Source organism: Hippoglossus hippoglossus, chromosome 4, assembly GCF_009819705.1.
Source record: "Hippoglossus hippoglossus isolate fHipHip1 chromosome 4, fHipHip1.pri, whole genome shotgun sequence".
In the NCBI taxonomy this organism is placed as follows: domain Eukaryota; kingdom Metazoa; phylum Chordata; class Actinopteri; order Pleuronectiformes; family Pleuronectidae; genus Hippoglossus; species Hippoglossus hippoglossus.
Window position 1 is genome coordinate 24217407 of NC_047154.1, and position 25000 is coordinate 24242406.

The 25000-nt window shown below is 43.0% G+C and overlaps 1 protein-coding gene across 1 annotated transcript in view; it reads left to right on the forward strand.

The window, feature by feature from the left end:
- bcar3 (BCAR3 adaptor protein, NSP family member) overlaps window positions 1-25000 on the forward strand; it is a 39170-nt gene that overhangs the window by 3781 nt on the left and 10389 nt on the right. The window contains exons 2-4 of the mRNA XM_034584245.1: window positions 3596-3770; window positions 4263-4517; window positions 9800-9842. Of these exons, the coding sequence (XP_034440136.1) occupies window positions 3604-3770; window positions 4263-4517; window positions 9800-9842 (465 nt within the window). The 5' untranslated portion in view covers window positions 3596-3603. The remainder of the gene's footprint in view (window positions 1-3595; window positions 3771-4262; window positions 4518-9799; window positions 9843-25000) is intronic.

Below are 25000 nucleotides of genomic sequence, written 5' to 3' on the forward strand. Positions count from 1 at the left end.
TAAAGAGTTTGTCTTTCACGTGTTAAGAACTCAGGAGAGAGACAGCAGGAGATGTTCCGGCTCAGGCTGTAGAGCAGCAGGAGGCAGGACATGACGTATAAATTCTGCCACGGAAGAGTCTTCAAGTTGACATCTTTATCTTCTATGTGTGTTGCTCCTTTTTTTTCCATCCAGAGATATTTGTATTCTTCCACTTTCACGTAAAAAAAACTCACTCGCTGTGGATTTGTTTCTCACATGGGCTCACTCGGACATTTAGTCAGGCAGGACAAGTTCTAGACAATATCCGGAGCAAGTGACTTGGACATTTGTGTTCTCACGTACAGCTCCTCCAGAAAATTCCAGGAAAATGTGTGGAGTTCAGTGCATATCTGGAAGCAGCGCATTTTTATTTCCTAATTTCAGCATAAAGTCCTCACAGGGTCCAGATGATAAATCCTGAAGAGGCATGGTTTAGGTTATAAAATGGATTAAGATTAAAGTTAGAGTTTGTCCACAATGAATGGAAGTCGGTGCAGTGTCCTGATAAGAATAGTTGTGTGAGTGTGTGACGTGCAGGGCGAAGTGACCGGGCGCCGGACAGCTGTAGGGAGGAGAGAATAAGGCCGGGAGGAAGAAAGAGGGGGAAGGACAAAGGACAGAAAGAAGGTGACGGAGCGAGGAAGCAAAAGAAGTGCTGACCTCATGATGGACAGACAGAGGGAGGGAGGCGATGTCTGTGTGGGGAGTGGGGGGGGCACAAGAAAAGGAAAGATGGATGAGTCGGGGGGGGGGGGGAGTCGACAGGACAGAACGACTGGAAAAAGGCAGAAGGCGAAGTAGAGGGGATGGATGGAGAGGGTGATGAAGGAAAAGAGAGATGGACGGAGAGTGAGACTTTTCACACCTTCGCTCCCTGAAGAAATAACTTCCTGTTGCTCTCAGCATGAATAATCCATTTACAAGATTAATTGACGGACTATTCATGTGCGTAAGTGCTGTCTGCGTTTTCACTCAGGGGGAGTCGCTCCTTTCTCCTCTGCAGGAAGGCGTGTGTGTCTGGCAGATGGTCAGGGACCCACACACACACACACACACACACACACACACACACACACACACACACACACACACACACACACACACACACACACACACAGCTGACCATCCCTGAAGGTCTCATAATAGGTCTTTCTCCTGTTGTCGTCCAGCCTCTCTCTTCATCCCCACTCTGACCTAACATGCCTTAGCAGGACTTTTACAGTGTGTGTGTGTGTGTGTGTGTGTGTGTGTGTGTGTGTGTGTGTGTGTGTGTGTGTGTTGACCTGGCCAGCTGTTCCTTTCTCTAAACTATTTGCATTTTTATTGATATTCATCATCACAAGCTCATTGGTCCCCTGCAACAGTCTAGTCTAGGGTTTAGTTTCATTTTAAAAAGGTTTAAGATAAGAACCTGTAGTTCGTCCTTAGCGTAAATCATCTTTATCCATATTAACAATGGTCGTGTTTGTAAACAGGGATCAGATCTTCTCTGCCGTTAGGAGCTTCACAGTGAGATGAGGGATTAACTTGAGCAGACGACGAGGTGGAGCTGTCAGTGAAAGTGTTGTAATCTGTCGTCCATGTTAGTCAAAGCCGATGTTGTTTGTTTTTCAGGAAGCGAATGTGGGTTTCGGTGTCATTGTTTTCCAAAAGTTACAAAATTCTGCTTGTCCGGACTACGTCCACTTTACGACATTTTTTGTTTTAAAAGGCATCAGTGTTGCTGGATTTATTTTGAGCGTTTTGATCTGGATCGGCAGAAACTCGGATGTTTGGAAACAATGTTGAAAACTTACTGATGTAGCCTAAAACTCAACTGTGGACTTTTCAACCTAAAACTGGGAACAGAGACATTTCCAAAAGTTTTAGAAGTTGGTAAACATGTAGAAAACAGTTTGGAAACATAAAAAGCTAAAACATGTCAGTTTTGATTCTATGATTCACTCGGCTCCTCTCTTCTATTTGGAATACATGACATCTGCATCTACAAGAAATAAGGAAACAATCTCACATTGTCGATCCCCAGTTTAATCTGCAGCTACTTTCTCCGATCACAATCAGGTTGTTGAGACGCAGACACAATAACAAGCAGCAGCTTAGTGGCTCACGACAGATTCTCTAGTTTGCTGAGATTAAAGATACAGGACGAGTTTCTCTAATCTCCGACATCCATCTGTCGACATGTTTGTCAGCTCAGGTTATTTTAGTTTTTGTACGCTGACTAACTGCTGCCTGCTGAGTGACTCAGGGCACCATCTTCACGCACCAGGGGGATTTATCAAGATCCCGTCCTGTGTTTTCCATCCCTGCCCGTCTATCTGTCATGTTCTTCTCTGTGTAATTATACCCACATGTCTGTCTGTCACCAGATCAGATCTATATCCCGTGAGCAACACATGACGTTTTGTACAATAACAAAAAATATGAAGTTGGTAGTAAAGCAGTTGAAGCGTACTCAGAGGATGTGATAGTCCGTCTATAACTGAGCTGGGGTCAGACCTCAGGTGGTTTCTTGTCCGTGAGACTCGAACATAAACCTCGGAAAATGTCAGATAAATTGGGTCAAGACATTCTCTGTACTTTTAGATTTAAATAAATTTGTGTTCACGACAACAAGAACATTTCCGGATTATTCAGTTGAGGGCCGACACAAGAGTGTTTTGTATTTTGTTTACATAAGAGTCTCGGTTGTTTCTTCCACCGAGCAAAATAGTTTCCTTTTAAATCTTTCAAAAACAGAACAGTAGATGTGATAGAAACATGATTGTTCGTGTTTTACATTCACTGGTTCAGAATATCTTCAGTTACAATCAGAGTGAATAGATTCAAGGATTAGATTTCTAAATGTTGTTTCAGGCCGATGCATCTGAACAGAGTCGGATTTCACTCCCAGTTTTTTTGCACAGTTCCCCAGGTGTTAAACTAAAGCTGAGGAGCCGTGTGTACTTATATGTTTGGTCTTTGTTTTTTAGGCTAATTTCATACAAACTACAGATTTATAAAGCATTTAAATGAGAAATACTTTCTTTTTGAGCGTTGGATTTTAAAATGTAGAATCACTCTACGTCAGCCATTCAAACGTTGTGTAGTCAGAGTCAAATTACCAGGCTCAAAATACTTTTATTATCTAATGACTAGTTTTATGTCCCCCCCAGGCAATGTGTGTATTTCCGTGTGATGATGATGTGTAAGGGTATGTTTCCACCACGTGAGTGTGTTGGTTCAGGCACCTGTTGTACTGACTCTGGTTGTGTGTTTGTTTGTGTATCATAATATTTCATCTTGGTGAACGCTGCACGTCAGTGTGTGTTTGTGTGTTTCAGATCATGTGTCTTTTTGCAGCAGTGTGTCACACAGTGTGTTACGTATCACCCTCCTGATTGTGTTACCAGGTTACACAACTGTTTTCTCCAAAACTCCAAAGTGCTGTGTGGATGTGTGTGAATGGGTGAATGCAACTTTGGATGGAAGCTATACAAAAACAGTTCCTTTACCATTTTTATACGGTACATTGGCCGATATATGGGTATCAGAATTTTATTATTTACATTTTTGTGTGTGTGTTTCTTTCCAGAGTTGAGGATGATGGCCGAGGGGCGTTTTGCGAGTCTGCCCAGGTCGCTCCATGCACATCACAGCCTGGAGGGAGGCCCCGCCCACCCTGGGGCCCCCAGCAGCAGCTCCTACTCCTCCAGGAGGCTCCAGGCTTCGCTCGCCTCCTCCATGGACCTCCTCAGCTCCAGGCCTGGGTGAGTTGGTCGGGTTGACTGCAAAATTCTGTGTCTCTCTCAAATAATGAGTCATATGAGCCTATAAATACTTTGTTCTTTCCAGTATTTAGTCTTTTCTATGAGCCAACTCAGCTTGAGGAGACTCTTATAAATTCTGTTGGGTCAACAAGCTGGTTCCCAGGAAAACAAATATCAGAAATACTCATATTGTTCGGTATCCCCTCGATAATAGGTGGTTGAAGCCCAAACCTTTAGATAAAATACACCAAATGTCAAGAAAATAAAAACAAGATGATGCACAAACCATTAAATATTTCCATTTGTTTCCACTTCAGCACGGACAGCATGGCATCTTACCTCAGAGCTACTTCTGTGGGATTGTAACGTTAAACCAAATGATTAAGAGGAGATTTACGTGGACATGATCCCATCTGGACGGGGATTTTCTTTCAAAGCATAAAAAAAATCTTCTCAAATTCCTCCTCTTCTTTTTCTTACCCCCTCCCCCAGTTTTCCTCCGGGGCAGAGCGCTGGCCTCTCAGAGCTGCCCCCCGCCGCCTACCAGCCCATCTCCATCCATGGGACGATGCCTCGCCGCAAGAGGGGCGGTAACAACCTCGCCCACGGGAACTACACCTGGGACCCCAGAGCCAATCACACGCAGGCGTTCGCTTGTGGGAACACGTCTCTGTCTCCCGGGCACGTCCATCCGCCTCTGACGTCTCCGCTGGTCCAGAACATCATCGACGACTTCCACGGATACAGGTAAACACTGATGAGGAATTTGTTACCTTATCTATCTATGATGATAACGATGGAGATGAAGGAGAAGAGATGTGGATACAAAAACATGAGACAATTAAAGAAACGATTTATCTTTTCAAATAGTGGTTCTGAAAATGGTGAAGCTTGTTTAAACTGCAGCTTAAATCATTTTTCGAAATGTCATTTGACAGGAAATTAAATGTAAGAAGTCAAATAATCATATTTCTGTGACATTTTGGATATTAAGCTGCTTTCAGACACTGAACTCCATAAATTCTCCAGAATTATTGTCTGAAAACTTTTACAACATGTTTTTTGAAATACATTGTAAATGCAACAAGATCCGTCTTTTGTGAAGGTGCAAGCAACAAACTTTTCAGAATCACGTTCAAGTCTCAGAAGATGGTGGACGTTCTAGAAAAATAAAACTTTCAGAGAAGAGTTTGGGAGTTGGATGGAGAAAGGAGAAGCGAGCCCTGAGGGGGGTGTAGCAGCTAGCTCGACTTCAGAGGGAACACGCACACACACACACACACACACACACGCACTCTCTCATACACACACATACACACACCTCTTCCCTCATCATGTCCTCCCATCTTTTCATCTCTAGTGTAGAGTTACAACAGACTGTATCTGATGTAGCCAGCTTTGCGTGTGTGTGTGTCTGAGTGTGTGTGTGTGTGTGTGTGTGAGTGTGTGTGTGTGTAGCCCCCAGCAGTTGGGTTACCTTTGTAGGTCAGGGTGTGGCAGGACAGATCCCAGATTACTGTGAACTCTTTGTCTGCCGCTCCATCTCTCTGCCTCTGTGCTGGATACATTTCACAAACCGCTGACATGCAGCAGGACGATTTGTCCAGGTCGTATTCAGCCTGTGCAGCTGGTTCGATAAAGAAGCTCTCATCCTCCCGCTCTGTGTTTGATTCATTTTTTTAGTTACTGTGCCCTTGTGCTTGTTTCTTTTTGAAATGTGAGACTCTAATATCTTTTTAGTCCTAATGTTCCAGTTGATCCACAGATTATCTTAATGAAAACATCAGTGATTGTCTGGAGATCAGAGAAAAACACTAAGTTTCCTGCTAATGGCCTCACAACTAAAAAGGAGGCTTATACTGTAAACTGTATATGATTATTTTAATTTGATCTGTTTTTTATTTGTTTGACTTATGACCTCCACCAAAGAGGTTATGATACATTAAGGGGACTGATACACGAAAACACTTCAAAATGTCTCTCTAGTGTTAAACATCTCAGCTCTTTCCTGTTGTTTTAAAAGTCCCAGCAGTTGAGTTTTTCTACTCACAGATATCAGACTGTATCCTTGAGGTATGTAACCACTGGCCAGTTGGTCTTGACTTTCCATTGCTCATGCTGTCAGCTGACCTTTGACCCCTGACCTTATGTTGCACTAGCTCCCCATTGGTCACTTTGCCTGTGGGCATCTCGGCGGACCACCAGGAGAGGAGGAGGGGGAGGAGGGACGGGAGGAGGAACGGGAGGCAGACGGATATAGCAGAAAGAAAGAGTGGAAAGTAGAAAGAGAGGGATGACAGGAGGGTGCAGACGAGGAACAAACGAGAGGAAGTTCAAATCCTTTTAATTCCCCTTTCATCTGTTGATTGTGTTTGGAGTAACTCAGATCTTTTACGCAAAAACAGTGATTAAAACCATAGTTACAGTTTTTCAGACATGTCGAACTGCACCCATTGGACGGTTCTAGCTGTCAATCAAACCGTATCCATGCCCCAATGCATGCGATGCTTTATCGTATATTTGACTCTAAATGGACCATAATTTACTAAATGAACATCATTTTGTATAGAAGAAGACTTGAAACTAGAGATTGAGACATAAACTCCTTAGAGAAATGTTTACTGACGTTATAAATCATAGATTCTATAGAAAGCGACATGTCATTAGAGAGAATACAGGTTTCAGGCTCTTCTGCATTGGCTTCAATTTCTGGCCCCGAAGTCTACGTCCATTTTTATATACTTACGATGACCACTGACGTTTTCTGGGTGTTGTTGTGTCTTTTCTCCACTGTGCACACTCCACCTACTCAACACCTTGTATAACAGTATTAATGTGCAGCGTGGATTAGTGACACAGATCTAGAAAGTGGTGCGACAGATCCAGGAACAGGCCCTTTACATCAGGAGAAGCAGTAACAATATACTGTGTAATGTAAGAACATAGAAAACAGTAGATTAAATAGATTTTGACAGTGACTTCAGACAGTGGAAGCACAGCGACCTCTGTGGGCCGCCTGCAGACCCTGCATGCTGCTCATCCACTCTCTCCATTGCCTCCAGTGTCACTCTCCCTCTCTTCCTCGCTCGTCCTCCCCCTCCCACCCACACACACACAATCATGGTGCAGTCCCTAAGTGAAGCCAGTTGTGGTCGTGCTGAGTATTGTGTGGTGAAGCGCAAAAGAACAACAGTAGCCAGAAAAAGACTGTGGCGAGCGCTGCCTGCCGCTGCCCTGCCTGCTCCTGCTATTCACTTCTTTCCTCGGCTGTTTCTGTCCTGCCCGCTCGGCCTCTGTCCGTGTCACAGGTCAGATTTGTGGTCACTCGACAAGAAGAAAAAAAAATCCAGCGTCTGATGTTGTTTCTGCAACATGAGCAGAAAACAAAAAGTCAAAGTTAGCTGCGGTCGGTCTGCGTCGTCTGGAACGGTCGACCCTCTCGCATCCACGACACGTCTCATGTCTTAAAGTGCTGGAATCAGGATTAATAAAGTGTCGCTTGATGAGATGAACTCCTCCTGCTCAGGTCTGTGAGCCTGACCTTTGACCTGTCTGAAGGAGAAATGGGACGTTCAGCTCCAGGAGGGTTTAGATGGGTGTTGTCTGGTATTCGGTGATTGTCGCTGCAGCCGCCTGAGGCAGGAGAGCCAGGGCAGGGTGACGAGGGGCATGTGGTTGGTGCGGTGAAGGTGGTGAAGGTCCAGCCGACCACTGACCCCAGTGAAGAAACACACACCACCGACCCCGGTGACCAGTATCAAACTGAACTGTCTGATTTTAGTTTAGTTTGTTCGAGACCACAGAAACTTCCTGCATTTTATCTTCATCATTCTTCTCCCTCATCTTCAGCAGCAGCTAAATACTAAACTGAACGAGAATAGCACCCAGTGGTGGAGCAGTGTTTGGCCCAGTTGCTCAGCCTTTCTGGGCCCTGTGGTACCCCCCCTCTCACCCAGTGTCAGATCGGCTCCAGCCTCCCAGTGACCCTCAAAAGGATAAGAAGTATAGATAATGGATGGATGGGACTGCAGAGTAGCCAAGGATAAAACAATCCACTTGGTCTTGTCTTATAGAAGAAATGTAAAAGAAAAAAAGGATGATGTGATTTATTAATTTGCCATAAAACACAGTTAAAGAAAGTGAAAATTGGTTGAGTGCTTCAGTAATTTTTGTGAAATCCTGTTAACAAACAAACAGACACGTGTGAAAACACCAGCCAATGGATGTTTTCTCCCTCAGTAATGCATTAACATGTGTTTACAGCAGAAGTGATGAATTTTGTGAAACTGAGAATGAATAAAGCACAAATTTATCTTCTTATTTATTTCTAAATTTAACTTTTTGCCATTTTTAGTAACTCTGTACTTAGTAGACGGTCCCCTTAAACCACATCTCACACACTCATAGATATTAGTCCTCTTAATATGCCTGATTATTTTTCATCAAGATCCATGAATTAATCCCTGGGAAAACTGCGAAAATGTCAAAACATTTAGTTGGTTCTTCCCTTTCCCAATTTCTATCACTTCCATATTAGAGAATTCAGTCCTAATTTCTATTCCTCATCTAATAATAAAGGATTTACACATATTTACTAAGTGTTTTAACTGAAAAAATACACAATTGTTCAACCAACAACAGCCAATGTGTCTTCTGCTGCGAGGACAACGCACTGCACGTTTGTGTTGATGCACTGTGTGTGTCTTTGTGTGTGTGTGTGTCAGGATGTGTTGGATTAGAGCTCCGTTGGCCACACTCCGCTCTTCCACAGAGGCCCGAGCACTCCACCTATATGAACAGTGATCTGACTTTGTTGTGAATGGAGGCTTCTGTTCGGTTACATAACTAAATCCTGCTCATTACGTGGAGCCACATTAAAACTGAGAGGCTTAGAGCTAAACATATTTGGTTTGGTAAGTAATGGACTGGGCTAATATTCCCGTGGGAACACCAGCGGAGGCTTAGGGGATTTTAACTACCAACCTTTTTGCGAACGTAGTCGGGGATTTGAACCTAATTACCTCCTTCACTGAGCCCCCGGCTGTAAGCCTCCCAGAGAGAGATGGAGAGCTCTGGAAATACGTATGTGCACGAGTAGTAATTAACACAACGCCAAAATAAAATCTCACAATGTTTTCTGACCTTTTAAAGTCAGGGAAAAAGTGCAGTGGGAGCCAGATGAGACGATGATGCAGACTGAGGATGACGAGCTGTTGTTTGATGTGGTCCCTGAACGGAGTTTTGGAAGAATCGAAAAACAAAATGCAAAAAGGGATTAATGAAAAAATGTTGTGTGTCTGTGTGTGTGAGTGTGAGTCTGTTTGTGTGTGTGTGTGTGTGTGTGTGTGTGTGTGTGTGTGTGTGTGTGTGTGTGTGTGTGTGTGTGTGTGTGTGTGTGTGTGTGTGTGTGTGTGTGTGTGTGTGTGCTCTCCCTCTAACCTCTCTGTGAATTTGTCAGTGGACTCAGAAGGGTAGGCGTGTGGCTGCTATGTGTGTTGTGGTGGGGGAGGAGAGAGAGAGCGAGGCAGGCAGAGAGTGAACATGTTTACCACTGACGGAGAGAGAGAGAGAGAGAGAGAGAGAGAGAGAGAGAGAGAGAGAGAGAGAGAGAGAGAGAGAGAGAGAGAGGCAGAAAGAGAGAGTCCCAGGGTTTGAGCACTTCACTTTTTGAATTTGGGATTTCATCCACTCTCTCTGTACAGATCTGAACTTTCCTAATCTAGAATATGTCTAACGTGGACCTGTGAAACTTATTTTGACCTTTTTTCAAAAAGTGCCACATCTCCTTTGAACCTCCCAAAGGAGCCGACTACAGTTTTTCAGGAGCAGCAGCATCAGCACCAGCCTGGGACCCGTTTGGACCCTGATCTGTTTCGAGCGAGGATCTAAGAGCGTTTAGCCTTTCAGAGACTTTTCTCTTCGTGTTTTGCCTGGAGTGAACATCAGCCCAGAGAGGACGCAGGAGTTTGGGTTCCCAGTAGCGAGATGTGTTCTCTAAACCGGACCTTGTCTCTGTCTGTGTTCCCCAGGGAGCCTGCTGCCGGCCTGGATGCCACGGTGGACTACGTGAAGGTAGGAACAACCACATGTGATGCTACACAAACGAAACCAAAGCAGCTGTAATTACTGCCAAGTGTTGAAAGTTAGAAATCCTGTGTCTTAACTGGAGACACCCTGTACCAATGTGAGGTCTTTTCACGTAGCTGCACACAGTTTTAGAACGATAACAGAATCTGATGGACGGGTTGTACGAAGATAAATGAAAAAATGAACAAAATAGAGGAGTAAGATCCAGCCTGGTTTAGTAGACGAGCTGTAAAAGTAATACTATTGTCAATGCTTGTAATTTAAAACACATTTAAATAGAATAAATCTTTGGTGTCCAGGTAAAACAAAGGTCAAACGTAAGTAAACTGATTATATATCGTAATGTAAGTGACAAACGCAGGATATGAAACATCATTTGCATCTGAGGTGTAAACAGCATCGAGTAAATCCAGTTGCCGCCGAGCTACGAGGATAATACAACATTAAATCATACAAAGTGTCACCGTGCTGGGTGTCAACCTGCTGCAAATCATATTAACACACACACATACACACAGACACACACAAACACACACACACAGACACACACGTGATGACTGAGGGGTCATTCTCTTGTCACATTATCATCTCATTGACATTTGATGTGTTTTTCCGTCCGTGTGTTTGCTTTTCTTTCTTATTTAAAAGACGCAACCAGCTGAGAAAGTGAGCAGGGAATCAAATCTGTGAATAACAACAACAGCTGTTTACTTATTCTCTAATCAGATATGACCCGGTTTGAAACATTAATAAGTTTCACACAGTTTATGGACAAATTGAAACAGACACACGGCCTATAAAAAAGAATTCATGAACCACAACAAGGCGAAGACATGATTTATAGTAGTAGAATAAAAGTTTAACCAGATGATGTGTTAATAAGATATAATCAGGCCTTTGGTCACAGACAGTTCAGACTTTAAATAACATCGACAGACTGAAGCAGAAATAAGACTTTAAACAATAGAGTTTATACTTAACAATACAGTTTAGCAAAAGTGTACGGAGGAAAAGTGTCACCGAAAAACAATTTAACCATCAATACTGTTTCTTTCCTTTGTTAATAAATCAGATGAGTGAGATCTGCACAAGTTTCCCTTTTAACTCCCTTTCACTGTTAATCCACGTTTCATTCACGATAGAAGACGTCCTCTCCGAACTCTTGATGACAACTTATATCAAACGGATCTTGTCTCTGTTATGTGAACTTATTTATCTGTTATCGTCGCGTCGTCCCAGATTAATCAGCAAAAGTTGCACATCATCATCTCAGATATCACATCTCACTTCAAACTAAATCCTTCAGTTAAGGATTCACATTTTATTATTTTCCCAAAGTCCGAAGTGTCTCCTTCTGTAAAAACGTTTTGTCAATTGAAAAGTTGAAACCAGAGAATGTTTAAAAGTTTTGTTTGAGAAAAAAAAGAATAATTGATCAGTGAAGTTTTTCCAGACTGTTTAATTGAATAAGCACACACTGATCATTTCAGCTGGAGTTACATAACTTCACATCAGACAGCACCAGGCCCCAACTGTCCTGTGTGTTCGTCACTTCGTCTGTGAGTCTTCACCTCCTTTCTCATCCATCCCTCTTTTCCTCCAACTATTAGCTCATATGTTTGGATGCTGACACCTCAGTGTGAAAAGCAAACTCAGGCCTTCCCACGAGAGCAGGCTGCACATGTGGGAGCTAACCTAACCACACACACTCACAGACACACACACAGACACACACACACACTCACACTCACTCTCACACTCACACAAACAGCACTTTTGTGTATTTCAAATTAGGCTTGTGAGCAAGTGTCAACAGTGTGTGTGTGTGTGTTGACCACATATGGAGCTACTGTATCCAGTGTATTATAGAATATGTTCGAACGTGTCAGCTCTCGTCCTCCAGGTGTGTTTGCATTTCCAATGTGGCTGAAAACAATCACATACGTCCACACATGCACACACACACATGCACACACATGCACACACACATGCACACACATATACACGTGCACAGACAGTTCAGGTGCTCTGTGTAATATCCTGTGGTGAAAGGTCAAAAGCACATTAATGGCGTCTGGGCAATGAGCCTTGAATTGTTTGGTGCAATCAGGCCTCTGGTTGTTGTGTAGGACGACGTTTGCAGGGAAGGAAGTGTCTGTTGAGAACAATTGTAAAAGGTCATCACTCTCTTCTCTCTGCTCATGAACGTTTCCAGAGCTGCACGTTTGATTTCCACATTCTGTCTTTTCCCCCCACAGACAGGAAGTAGATTTATCTTTGAAGTGATGGCTGCTGGGTTAAATTTAAGTTCTGTAGTGTAACTACTGAAATTACGCTACCAAGGTTCTGGCAGAAATTAAGAAAAGTACGACATGAAAGGCGTCTGAGACGAGAAATTCTCAAGCGATCTCCGTAAATGCGTCTGCTTCATCAGCTCATCTGGCTCCCACTGCACTTTTTCCTTTTTTTTAAAGATCAGAAAACATTGTCAGACATTTTATTGCGGCATTTGTTGTGTCTGCGTTTTCCTGTAACTCAACACAGACACACACGTGAACAGCAGCCTCCACTGTGACAGTCAACAAACCAGAAGTAAAGATCTCTACATCTTTAGGAAATGATATAACATGATTACTTGATTAAACTAAAGCCCGACCAATATGGATGTTTTTATATACTCCGATAGATAATCTGAGAGATGAGATGGCATCAGTACATTTGTGGTTTTAAAAACAAGTTAGAGAATTATAAAATCCAGCCATGAAAACACAAGTGCATGGTTCAGATTCTTAGCTTCGAAGGAAACTGGAATAACGTGTAATTCTATTGTCACTTAAGGCAAATATGATCAATTATTGTGGTCAAAATACCTTCTTCTGCAAGAGGTGGCAGTAAAGAGCATCACATTTGTTTCATGGTCTTTGATGAGAGCAAAAGAAAGAAGAGAAAGAAAGAGAGAAAGTCTGTTCTCCTGTTGATCCTCTGGGACACAACTCCTCTTTCACTCTTTCTCTTTCATTCTCTCTCTCTCTGTCTTTGAGTCGAGTTGCTCTACAACCTCATGAGGCAGCTTCAAGAAACAGTAATCCTCTGTGTGTGTGTGTGTGTGTGTGTGTGTGTGTGTGTGTGTGTGTGTGTGTGTGTGTGTGTGTGTGTGTGTGTGTGTGTGCGTGTGTGTGTGTGTGGTCTCTGGTCACAGCAGCTTTCAACTCATAAAGTATACGACAATTCACAGTATACAGTACACACACACGCACATATACACACACACACGCAAAATGTTTACAAAGAAAACAACAGGCAGGCAGAGTCAGTCGCTTCCTTTAAATCAAAGCTTAAAACGTACTTTGATCATTTTGCTTTCCCTCAATTCCAATTTCTATTTATATTGTAATGAGTGGTCTCGCTTTAATTTTAGATATTTAATTTTGTTATGACAATTTGTATTAACTTTTACTATTATTATTATTATTATTATTATTATTAGTAGTAGTAGTAGTAGTAGTAGTAGTAGTACAATGTCCTAGCTTTGTTTTTACAGTATTTAAAATGTTATGACTTGAACTGACCACATCGATTTCTTTTTTTATTCAGATAATTAGTTAATTAATTTGACCGTCAGCTGACGTGTGTTGTTTGTTGCTAGACGCCCTCTGCTGCCCCCTAGTGGTCAGATTTACTCAAACCATCAGTGTCCGACGTCCAAACCTCAGAGTGACATTCATCAGCATCACCGTCCCAGTCCGTCAGCACCAGTTCAACCAGGCAAACATCCGACCAGCTGCCCCCCCCCCCCCCCCTCTATTCAGCTCCACTGACCGTGACAGCCTGTCAGTCAATAAGCTGGACAGCCAATCAATGAAGGGGGGGGGGGGGGAGCCGAGCAGGCAGCTGGGCAGCAGCCACACACCAACGTGCTGCAGTTACATTAATAATCTCCTGTTAAAACCTCTGTAATCCTGTTGAATTCAGTGGTAATTCCACTTCTGGACGGTCCCATTGTGCCACATGATTGTTTGAGGGAATTCAGTCGAGTGCGTTTTATTCATCGTGTAGTAAAACAAAGTGCTAGAGGAGCAATAAGAGACGAGTCAATGAGACGAGTGTGTTTAATCCTGAGTTAGAACTTTATAATCCTGAATTCAGCGTGAACACCACTTTTTCTTTTTCTAAGAATCTCCGATCTGCCACTGACGAGAGATTTTCTTTATTGGATTATTGGAGCAGTTGAAAGCGTAATTCTGGGTAATGATCAATATGAGAACTGGGTCAGACACTATAGATTAGGATTAACAATTCAAAGCCCCCCCCCCCCTCAAGTGTTTCCAGTTGTTTTGTGCTTTGTTGAACACAGAAGGTCGATATGTTTTAAATTTTAACTTGAGGCGAGTATTTCTTCCCAGTTTGAGCGTTGTGAGTTATTTATTTATGCTCACGCTGCAGATGAGAGACTGAAAACTAAATGTGTGCTTTCTCTTTTAAACATTTATTATCGTGCAAGTAACTTTACAAACTAGAATTTCAAACCATGTTTTGTGGTAATCCGTCCTGAGGCTTTTGCGTAATCTGGCTCAACAACAAACATTCAAACAAACATCACCTCCTCGACGCAGGTGACTTGTAAATCAGGAAATACACTCTTTCATTTTCAGTATCAATAATACGCTTATCACCTAAAACAAGTTTTATCTGCCGTGTATGGTCTATGTGCCGTAGCCTGCAGTAGTTCACTGGGTTGCTGTGGCTCAGGAGACCGAGCGGGTCGTCCACTAACACCAGTGGTTCGATCCCCAGCTCCTCTTGTCCCCACCCTGACCCTAAATGGCCCCTGATAGCTGTTCCATCAGCGTGTGGGTGATGTGATAGAAGAGGGCAGCGTGTAGAAACATGAATGTGTGTGAATGGATGAATGTGACCTTGAGTCGTCGTTAATATGAATTTAAACATTTAACGTCTGAGTCAGAAAACATGGAAACACTTTCTGTTTCCTCTTCATTGAGTCACATGAAATACGCTGCACCCACTGACTTCATCGGCCTCATGTGATGATCACGTTGCACCGATCGGTGCGATTCCCACCAAGATCAATGACACATCACACACACACACACACACACACACACACACACACACACTGACAGTTATTCCCCAGCATTAGAGGCTGATGAACGCTGTGACAGAACGATAGTGATGCTCAGACTGAGGCATGATATCATAACATGTATTGACTAAACACCGAACTCCCGCCTGTGTCAGGAAAACAGATGATTTACTTTATTTAAAGTCCTTATATTTTTAATGTCTATTTCAAGATACTGCATAATTTGGTTATTATGTGTGTTTGTGTTCAAAGTAGCTCAGAAACACATGGACGGATTTTGGGAATTATTACCTGGGAGCTGATCTGTCAAAGTTCAACAAAAAAATATGGTCTGAAAAACAGTTTCTCACCAATTAATTCAAATCTTGCTCAGAAAATGATTCCTCATCGTTTCTGATATTAAATGATAAGTGACGTCACAATGAAGTCAGAAAATGACGTCACATATTGCAGAAATACATTAACCTTTGCAATCGATAACTGTAGAGACACAATCTACAGCTCATTTCGATTTTCCAATCCCTCATCATCATATGGTTTAAATTATGTGATTATGAAACGGCTTTAATACGACATAAAAAACTTGATTGGAGTATGTGGGCGACCATTAATCTAACCGTCATTTACGTTTGAGGACTTATTACCATGACCGGATGCAGATGATTCAATATCATGGGCTCAGACTACTGTGCATATGTAGAATAAAACTCTATATTCAACACATTTTTTTACCATTTAAATAACAGAAATTAAAATCTAAAGTCTGCAGTTGCTGGAAAAAGTTCCTAACCCTCCTCGGTTCCATCTGAGAGAAACAACAAACAGATAGAAATAGAAAACATAGAACCACAGCACGCTGATTTCTGTCCCCTGTTGTTTTTCCAGAGCATTCCTGGAGCGACGGATGTGTGTATTTTAAGGTGGACTTTTAGCCTAGCTTGTGATTTGGGGCTGCTGTGGTTGGCAGTTCTATGTGTGTGTGTGTGTGTGTGTGTGTGTGTGTGTGTGTGTGTGTGTGTGTGTGTGTGTGTGTGTGTGTGTGTGTGTGTGTGTGTGTGTGTGTGTGTGTGTGTGTGTGTGTGTCGCTGTGTGTAGCCCCAGGGAATGTTCTACATGGATTTCCTTCGTGGATCCTCAGAGAGTTCATGCTGTAATTAGTGGCTTCTTCCTCTGTGGTGAAATATCCCTTGAACTGGTCTCTGCCGGGGTGTCACCCTCACTGTGTAATGTATCTGGGTGTTTGAGAGTGAACACGACCCGGTGTATAAATATTCCTGGTTTCTTTGGTCCTGCTGGATGTTCTCTACGTGCAGTCGTTCCCATGCGAGTGTGTGAACTGGAGGAAAAAGCTCCGGCACTTAATGAGTGTGTGGGTGTAATTACTTAGCGGTCATTAAGGAGCGCAAATGGCCAGCTATTAACCAGCACACACACACACACACACACACACACACACACACACACACACACGCACGCACGCACACACACACACACACACGCACACGCACGCACACACACACACACACACACACACACACACACACACACACACACACACACACACACAATTACTCGCCTTTGACCTGTTGCAGTTCTATTTTTGGATTCATTTTCACTTTACAACCTTTAGCTCTTGTTGTCATTACATTTTTCTTCATGGTAAATCAGGACCCTGGTGGATTTTTCCTCGGAAAAGTTTGTTGCAGGACTGGAAGTGATTTATTATCTCAGTTTATTTCGGCCCTAATGAATGAAGAACTGTGTTTTGTGGAAGAGCGGTGATACAAACTGTGACCCTGCAGTCAGAGTGTCAACAACACTGCGTCAACATCAGATCCAGAGAAAATCCTATCAGTGTGATTTTTATTTTTAATTTTATTTGATGATCTTTGTAAAGTATAACACAGAAACCAAACTCAGTAATGAAGAGTGCTTCTGTTTGGACTTTTCAAGGCCAAACAATTAATCTACAAATTAACAAAATAACCATCAGAACAACAATAATCATTAGTTTTAGAGTCCAGAAACAAATTAGCTTCAACTTATATCAAAAACGTCTCATGTCCAACCATCAATAAACAACACATTTAAAATAAAACTGCACATTAAGTTGTATTCTATTATTTTTAAATAACTAAAAGTCACGCTCTGAGTCGCTCCATCTTCCTTCTGTTCCTCTACGTCTCCATCCTTATGTTTATAAAGAGAGCGACTCTGGGCCACTCCCTGTAAATCCACATACGATTGGGTCAAAGCGGATCACATGGGTCTGTCTTTGCCCTTATATGGAGCCGGCGAGGGCGGAGCAGAGAGGAGCAATGTGTTGGAGAGGATCATTGGAGCAGGGGCAGAGCGGAGGGGCCACTCTGCAGGGGACTGTGGAGGAGAGAGAGGCAGGGAGGTGACGGAGGAGGGATGCAGCAGCTGACGTGATGCTGCTGGGCTCACACACTTCTTTCCTCCACGTTTGTTCCAAGTGCGCGTGACGACTCTGCATTTAGCTCAGTCCTCTTCCTCCCTTCAGTGTTTTTTTACTTTGCTTGGAAGATGCAAACTGGAATCCTTCATGGACTTGCCGGTTGTTAGGAGGCATCAGAGTCACAGCTTGTCTCTGTAGTCAGGGGCGACTGAGGCTGGTATTTACAGCCGAGGTGTCGTCCGGCTGGAGGCTGCAGTCGGTTTCCCAGTCGCTTCAGGGAAGTTTGCAAGAATGTCGGAGCGATGCGACCTGAAAACCCTGACAGCAGCTCTGTGTTGCTTCTACCACAAGAACTCTGTCATTTCTGCAAAGGTGAGGGGAACAGCAGAGTGTGTGTGTGTGTGTGTGTGTGTGTGTGTGTGTGTGTGTGTGTGTGTGTGTGTGTGTGTGTGTGTGTGTGTGTGTGTGTGTGTGTGTGTGTGTGTGTGTGTGTGTGTGAGAGTGTGTGTGAGGATGCATTCAACTGTCTTTATATCATTTTACTTCTGTGTAAGATCTTATATGGATCCTTTATATTCTGCATTAGGCAAATGTGCTATTCTAAGTGTTTTTGCACACAATCCAGTGTGTGTGTGTGTTCTCGTGTGAATTATCAATTCCCTATGTTGTGTATCAGTGTTTTTGTATAGTTTTTGTGTGTACAATCCTATATGGACAGCGCGTTTGCAAGTACACATGTTTTTGTGCGTGCTTTCATTCTGCAGATTTTATGCAGTGTTCTATTCCACCTTAACCTCTGCAGTGAATATCGTTATTCAGCCTAAATGGGTGTTTTAAATTGGGCCTTTAAGTGGTAGTTAATTATTATTTTTTAAAGAATTGATCACATCACATCTGGGGAGATTAGTTTTAAAGCGTCTTTATCTGCTAATGCTGTTCAAAGTAGACCACAGGGAAACAGACGATCCACAGTGAGACATTTCAGAAAACAGCATAATAGAAAATAAAACTCCATATGTGAGAAAACAATCTGAAAAGTGCAGGCGTCTCAGCCGGAGCAAAATCTAATCACCCTGAATAGTCCTCCTCTCTCCCTCAGTCCCTCTGTGAGCTGAACACTGGGCTTTTATTACTCGGACCAGACGCTCTCATAAATGACCAACTGTGTGACTGTGTGAGTCTGTGAGTGTGTGAGTGTGTGTGAGTCTGTGAGTGTGAGTGTGTGTGAGTCTGTGAGTGTGTGAGTGTGTGTGAGTCTGTGAGTGTGAGATATACAGCCGGCTTCATCCATAACCAGAGCTCAGCTGGCAGACACACAAGGTTAGTGTGTGATGGCCGGGGTGAGAGACACAGACAGTTATGGCCGTGGACGCAGCGGGTCGAGGACGCCGGGTGATTAATTACTAACTGGTGATAGTTTGTCTTCTTTATGACGCCAGTGAAATGCATGAATGCCATTAGGATGATTGGATGGAGCGGGGCGGACGTGTGGATCTGTGAGGAGACGGTTGATCCTCCTGTTTACATCAGAAGTCAAATGTGTCTGGATGAAGGGAAACACATGTTGGAGCAAAGTGTAAACGCACAACACATGTGATGTGAGGGGGAAAAACTGGATTTCATCTGTCAGATACAGGAAATAGAATCTGTTTGGTTCAGTTGTTTTATCTTTTTGTAGTTAATTTACTTTTTTAACGTTTTATTTCTGTGGCAGATGCAGAAAATAATTAGATTCCCGATGAGCTAATGATTTACTGGATTTCTCAAACATCAAACATCACAATTAAAACCCCAAAATGCATTTGATTAAACTGACACATTAGAAACAGGTTGATTCTTCAGCTTCTGTGTTTGTGACGTTCAGACGTTACGTTGCTGTGGATGTTTTTTCCTGATATGGAAACGTTTAAAGAAAGTGATCTCAGATAAAAAGGAAAAGACAATTAAGATCTTATTCTATCTTCTTATTGAAAACAGGTTAACAGCTCATGTTAATATCTGTTCTAGTTCTCAAGTATTATGTTTTATTAACAAATGTGTCGAGCTGAGGAAAGAATTGAAATCTTTAGATCACAAAATTAGGCTGAATTAAAAAAAAACAGCCCCATCTCCCCGATCTCTCGATTATCAGAGATGAAGTCAGCAAAGGTTTATCGATTAAGTGATTTCAAATCTTCATCCAGAGAAGAATGGAGTCTATAACTATGTATTTAGTTATGTTTGTCTGCTGGAGTATACGCAAGAGTCAGTGTGTTAATAATGTATTTGTGACCTTGATACTTATCCAGCTCTCCTCTCTGTATCTCCCAGCATCCCAAAAAGCCTGGGGTTTTATTCCATTCCCGTCCTTCTCCTCTCCTCCATCTGTCTCTCTGGGACTTTGCCATTTAACCGAGGACACAAGCTTCTCCTCTTGGTGTCTGTGTATTAGAAGTTGCTGGTGTCTTCAGTCACTGACCCGTTTGACACCCTGAACCACAGACACAGCAGAGGGAACAACGGAGATTCTGCAGATTAGTTCATATCCATTCAAATCCAGCAGCTCGGTAATTGCTTACGTGCAGATTACATCAGCTCCCGTGGTCATATTGCACAAAAATACACATAATGCAGAATAAAAAATAAAAAAACGTCCCTGTCTCTCTGTCAGTGAAGAGTTATTTATTGGGAATATGAAAGTGTTATATCTTTAAGTACATCAAGCTGCAAAGGTTAAAAACCCTTCAGTCTCATCCGAACAGCTCAGTGCTTCAGTTCGGCTTTTCAGAGAAAATCCTTTATGGTATTTTTTTGCAGATATTCTCTCTTCATGCCCAGACATCAAATATATCTTTAAACTTTACCCCCCCCCCCCCCCCCCCCCCCCCCCTCTTACAGCAGAACTTCATCTATCAGGCTCAGTTTTTTTTTAAGACTAAGCCTGAAAACTTCATGTCGTCACTACGACGCCAAACGTGCACTGAGACCAGATTATTACGCCCATGTGTGCTCGTTGAACGGCTTTTCCCAAGATGTTAGAAACCTGGCCGCTGAGATTTAGCTCCGTTCAGCCACAGGAGCATTAGTGAGGTGCAACTCTGATGTTGGGTGATGTGGCCTGGTTCAGGCTCAGCGTTCAGGCTCCTCCTGAAGGTGTTGGACGAGGTGGGGGTCAGGAGTCCTCGCAGGACGGTCGAGTTCCTCCACCTGACGAGGGAAAGTCTTTGCAGGGGTCTGAATCCTCACCGACAAATCAGCAAACTAGATTAATTGTATGAACAACTGTGCCTTGTCTTTGTAAAGGAAGTATAAGTTTTGAACCTGTTCCCAGAAAGATTATTTTAGAGGAAAGTTCAGTTGAAATCTGCGTCCAGAACATCTGTCACGTCTTTACAGATCTTTACAGATGTGTGTGCAGTCAGGTCTGGGAAAGATGGTCGCGGTTGAGTGAACGTGTGAAAGTCTGTCTCAAACACATTGTTGTAATATATATAAGAGGGTTGATTTAAAGAGCATGTTGGTACTGGAGCCGTTTTCAGACATGAACTCTCACAGTTGGGTGAGTCAGACGTGTTCACAACAACAGGAAAATCTCCGTCAATCTTATCATCAAAAACATCTTTAATCTCGTTTCCAAGTTGATGTCTTCTTCTGCATCTTCTTCCTTTTGTACTCTTGTTGTTTTTTCAGTTTTGCTTTTGTCGGCTGTGAATTCTCCGGACATTCTCCTGCTGTATTTTCACATGGGCTCACTTATCCAGAGGTCTTTTATCAGGGAGCTGTCAGGAAAAACTCTGGAGAATGTTTTCGCAGCCCCTGACTTGGACATTTGTGTCCTCTCATTGGACCCCTCTGGATAGTTTCAGGGGATTATTGGAAGTTCGGTGCATGTCTGAAAGCAGCTGGCTTCACATTTGTGGAAAATTGTGCGTGTTTCTTAATAATCCTGTGGATTTCTGACCTCAAACCTGCTCTTCAAATGTTAGAGAAAATCCACAACCCGGGACACCTGACCTGCAGCTCCGTCTACGTGCTGCACATCTCGTAGTGACCCTGGCCTCAGATAAACGCTAAATCAAATACAATCTACCGCGGAGACACACGCAGCCTCTGTGCTGCAGAATCTCAGTCTGTCCCAACCTGACCAGCGAGATGCCTCCTGGCCTAAACACAGGAAGGAGCATCTATTTGGTTGTGAGTAAACAGGAAAGGTGGAGACCTCGAGATGATGAAGTCAAGATGTCGAGATGCAGAAATCACAAGATCCACAAACCATCAGCGTCCATCGCTTTGAGACCGTCCAACCAATCAGAGAGCGGGCGTCCTCCCTCTGGTTATTATTCAACTCCACTGAAATACAAAAGCTGAGCAGAAGTAATAGGATTTCACTGAATTTCCTCAGTGTTGCGTGTCACTGGAGGTGGAAGTAATAAAGGTTTTTGCAGCGTCCAGACGAGCGTCGTTGCTTTTTTCCTGATGCGGTTTCAGAAGGAGCTGTTTTTAAACCTTCATGTAACAGCTGGATGGACGCAGGCGGCAGCTGGAGACTGGGAGAGACCCGGTGCCACCAGGAGGGCAGAGACCAGCAGAGAGTGGGGGGGGGGCAGAGTCAGAGAAGAGGAAACAGCAGATAAAGAGCAGCTGATAGCGACTTTTAATGATGATGATGTCCCTCGTAAAACGCCTCTGATATTATCTGTCGTGGCAACACTGGAAAAACAAGTTAAGTGCTGAGTTTGAAAATCGTTTGGCGTCACATTAATGCAAAGTGCAGAAAGTTGCAGATGGTTCCTCGCATCCACTCGGAGCTTTAATTCTTCAAGTGTCACGAGACGCTTCTTCTTACAGTTGACAGTTCCTCAAAATGAGTCACATGTTCGACAAACTGCACGGAGACAAAAACTCCCCGTTCCCACGATGCTGGAACTTCCACAGAACTCGTTATCTTAGCTCGTTTTTAACGTATCCACTCTCGTTACTAACCTGAGGGAAACAAAAAGTACACTCTGACGACATTGCTCCTCTCATAACTCATTTCAACTGTTACAACAACAAGGCTCATGTCCAATCTCGCCCCCGACAAAGAAAGTGACAAAAAAATCAGGTTTCAATAGAATTGGGTTTTTGTAGTTTTTGTGTAATTCTGCAAACAGACAGACAAACGGCAACGGAAACACAAACCTCCTCGGTGGAGGTAACGAGCCGAGAGGCTGCAGACACTGATTCACTCACAGTTTAATGACACGTCACTCCTGGTTTGACATGGACTTTAAAACCTTTACAGAGTCACCACAGTATCACAACCTAAAACCATAATGTCCCCCAGTAGAGGGCTTTTCCTCCACCAAGACACAACAGCCACCTTAAATGGGTTTGGTTTGACATCTTCACTGATTTCCCATTGGGACTAATTCATGAATCTTGATTTTAAAAAGTCAGACATGTGAAAGGAACTGTTGGATAGATGGAGGTATGGATTGATATCTATGAGTGTGAGCAGTTTAATGGTTTAAGGTACGTGTTCTACTGAGTGTCACTTTGTTGATTTTATTGCTTTTATTCTGAAAAGCACTTTGTGTTACGTGGTTTGTCTGACAAGTGCTCGACAAATACCGTCTGATTATTGATTGATTGATTGATTGAATGAAACAGTTGCCACAAGGCTATAAAAGACGTATCCTGGATTATCTCTCTGTGTGTTTTCAGTTGCAGCAGCAGACGAGCATCCAACCTGCTGCACTGACTCTGCAGCATCTTTTAACGGGGCAGGCGCTGCTCTGTTTTTTTTTCTGTTAACGTGATTTAAATTGAGCTTGTAAACGCCGTCCTGACATGTTTTACAGTTTGAGCTCAGACGCTGATGTGGGACATAAACTGTAGATCCCCGGTGTCACCCTGAGAGAGTCTTGGCTCCGTTCTCTCAGCTCTCACTTCATCACCAGCAGGATTTGGACAAGACGAGGATTACAACGTCCACCAGTGTGTGTCTGCGTGGGCGTTATTGTGTGTATGAGATGATGAGAAATCGGTCATAATGCTAAAAGGTTATTTGTCTTCACCTCACTGAACTCAAAGAACAAGCAGCTTACAGCGCCGCCTCTGATTGGTCAGCGTGGCAAGGGATTGTACCAACAACCACAAGACCCGGGTTTGAACCGACGTGTCATCTCCACCGTGAACCCAGACGCCAGCCGGGGGTTAAAAACAAATGTTTACCGCTTCTGCGAAAAATCCAGGAAATCCAAAGAAAATCTGGTCACAGTGGAAAATCCTGTTGAACAATAACCTTTGTTTGGAGTCGAACTGGAGAAACGCTGCACCTGAATCAGAGATTTGTTTCAGAGCGATGAGAGAAAACAGGGAGAAGGTGAGAGTGGTCGACTTTCACAGTGATCACGTGATTATCTGCAGGTTTACTCTGCGTCGGGCGCACCGGTAAATCTTCTGTTTTTACATTTTAATGATACAGAACCACTCATATAGCAAAGGACACTGGTTTATACCAATTAATACAACTGCAACATACAAAACAGTGCAATAAATAGTGTTTTCACAAATATTCAGGAGCAATAAGATGTCACATCAAATTTAGAGGTTAAATATTTTTCCTTTTTAACTCTGATTTCTTCAAAATCAAAAGCTTGGTGGAGTGAAACCCGTGAGGAGAACGATGGGTCATAATTTTAGGGTTTTTTAATTTAATACGATCACTTTTATTCCTTTTCATGCTTCATCACAGATTCCAGTTTAGGATTTCGTCCCGTGTTTAAGAGAGAGGAGGAGAAAGAGAAGAGTGGGAATAGACACAAACACACACACACACACACACACACACACACACACACACACAGAGACACAAACACACACAGTGTAAATGCAGAGGATGACATCATGTTGCAGCGTCTTATTAAAGGACGTCCTGTAAAAAAAGAAAATCATCCACTCTTTCCATCTCTTCTTTTCTCCTCCTCTCCTCCCTCTGCTCTCTCTTTCCTCTCTGTGCTCCTCCTCTCCTCTTCTGCTCCTTCCTCACGTACACGATCCATCTCCTCATGTTTACAGTCCTGTACGTCCTGTTTACCTCAGGGCCGTGCGTCCCTCTCCTCCTCCTCCTCCTCCCTCTCTCCACTAGTCTTTGCTTCTGTTGGCTCGAGCGGCTGCAGATGTAAAACCACTTCATTGTGACTGTTGTGTTTAATTAAAATAAAATAAACAAGAAGAAACAAGTTGCATCTGTGGAACCGGAGTTCTTCAAGTCGACCTGAGGTTCATACGACTCGTACATGGGTTCATCCAGTTCAGCTCCTATCTCGTCCAAATCAGTTGTGTAATTCTGGTACAACAGGAAAAGCCCGTTGCTCAGACAACTGTCAGACTGCTGCGAATTTCACCTTCTTAACAACAATAGATCATCATCCATTCATCTGTTATCTATATCGCTCAAAGGTCACAGGGACAATAAGAGCGTCATCTTCACCTTAAATATAAAGAATATATAGAATTTTGCAAAGTAGGACTTGTTTCAAGTAGAGTTAAGTCCATAAGAAGTACAGACATATGTCTGATTCTCTTGTTGATTACATTTAGATTAAATAAAAACTTTTTCGCATTCCGACCTTTTATTTATGGTCTATTATTCCAACT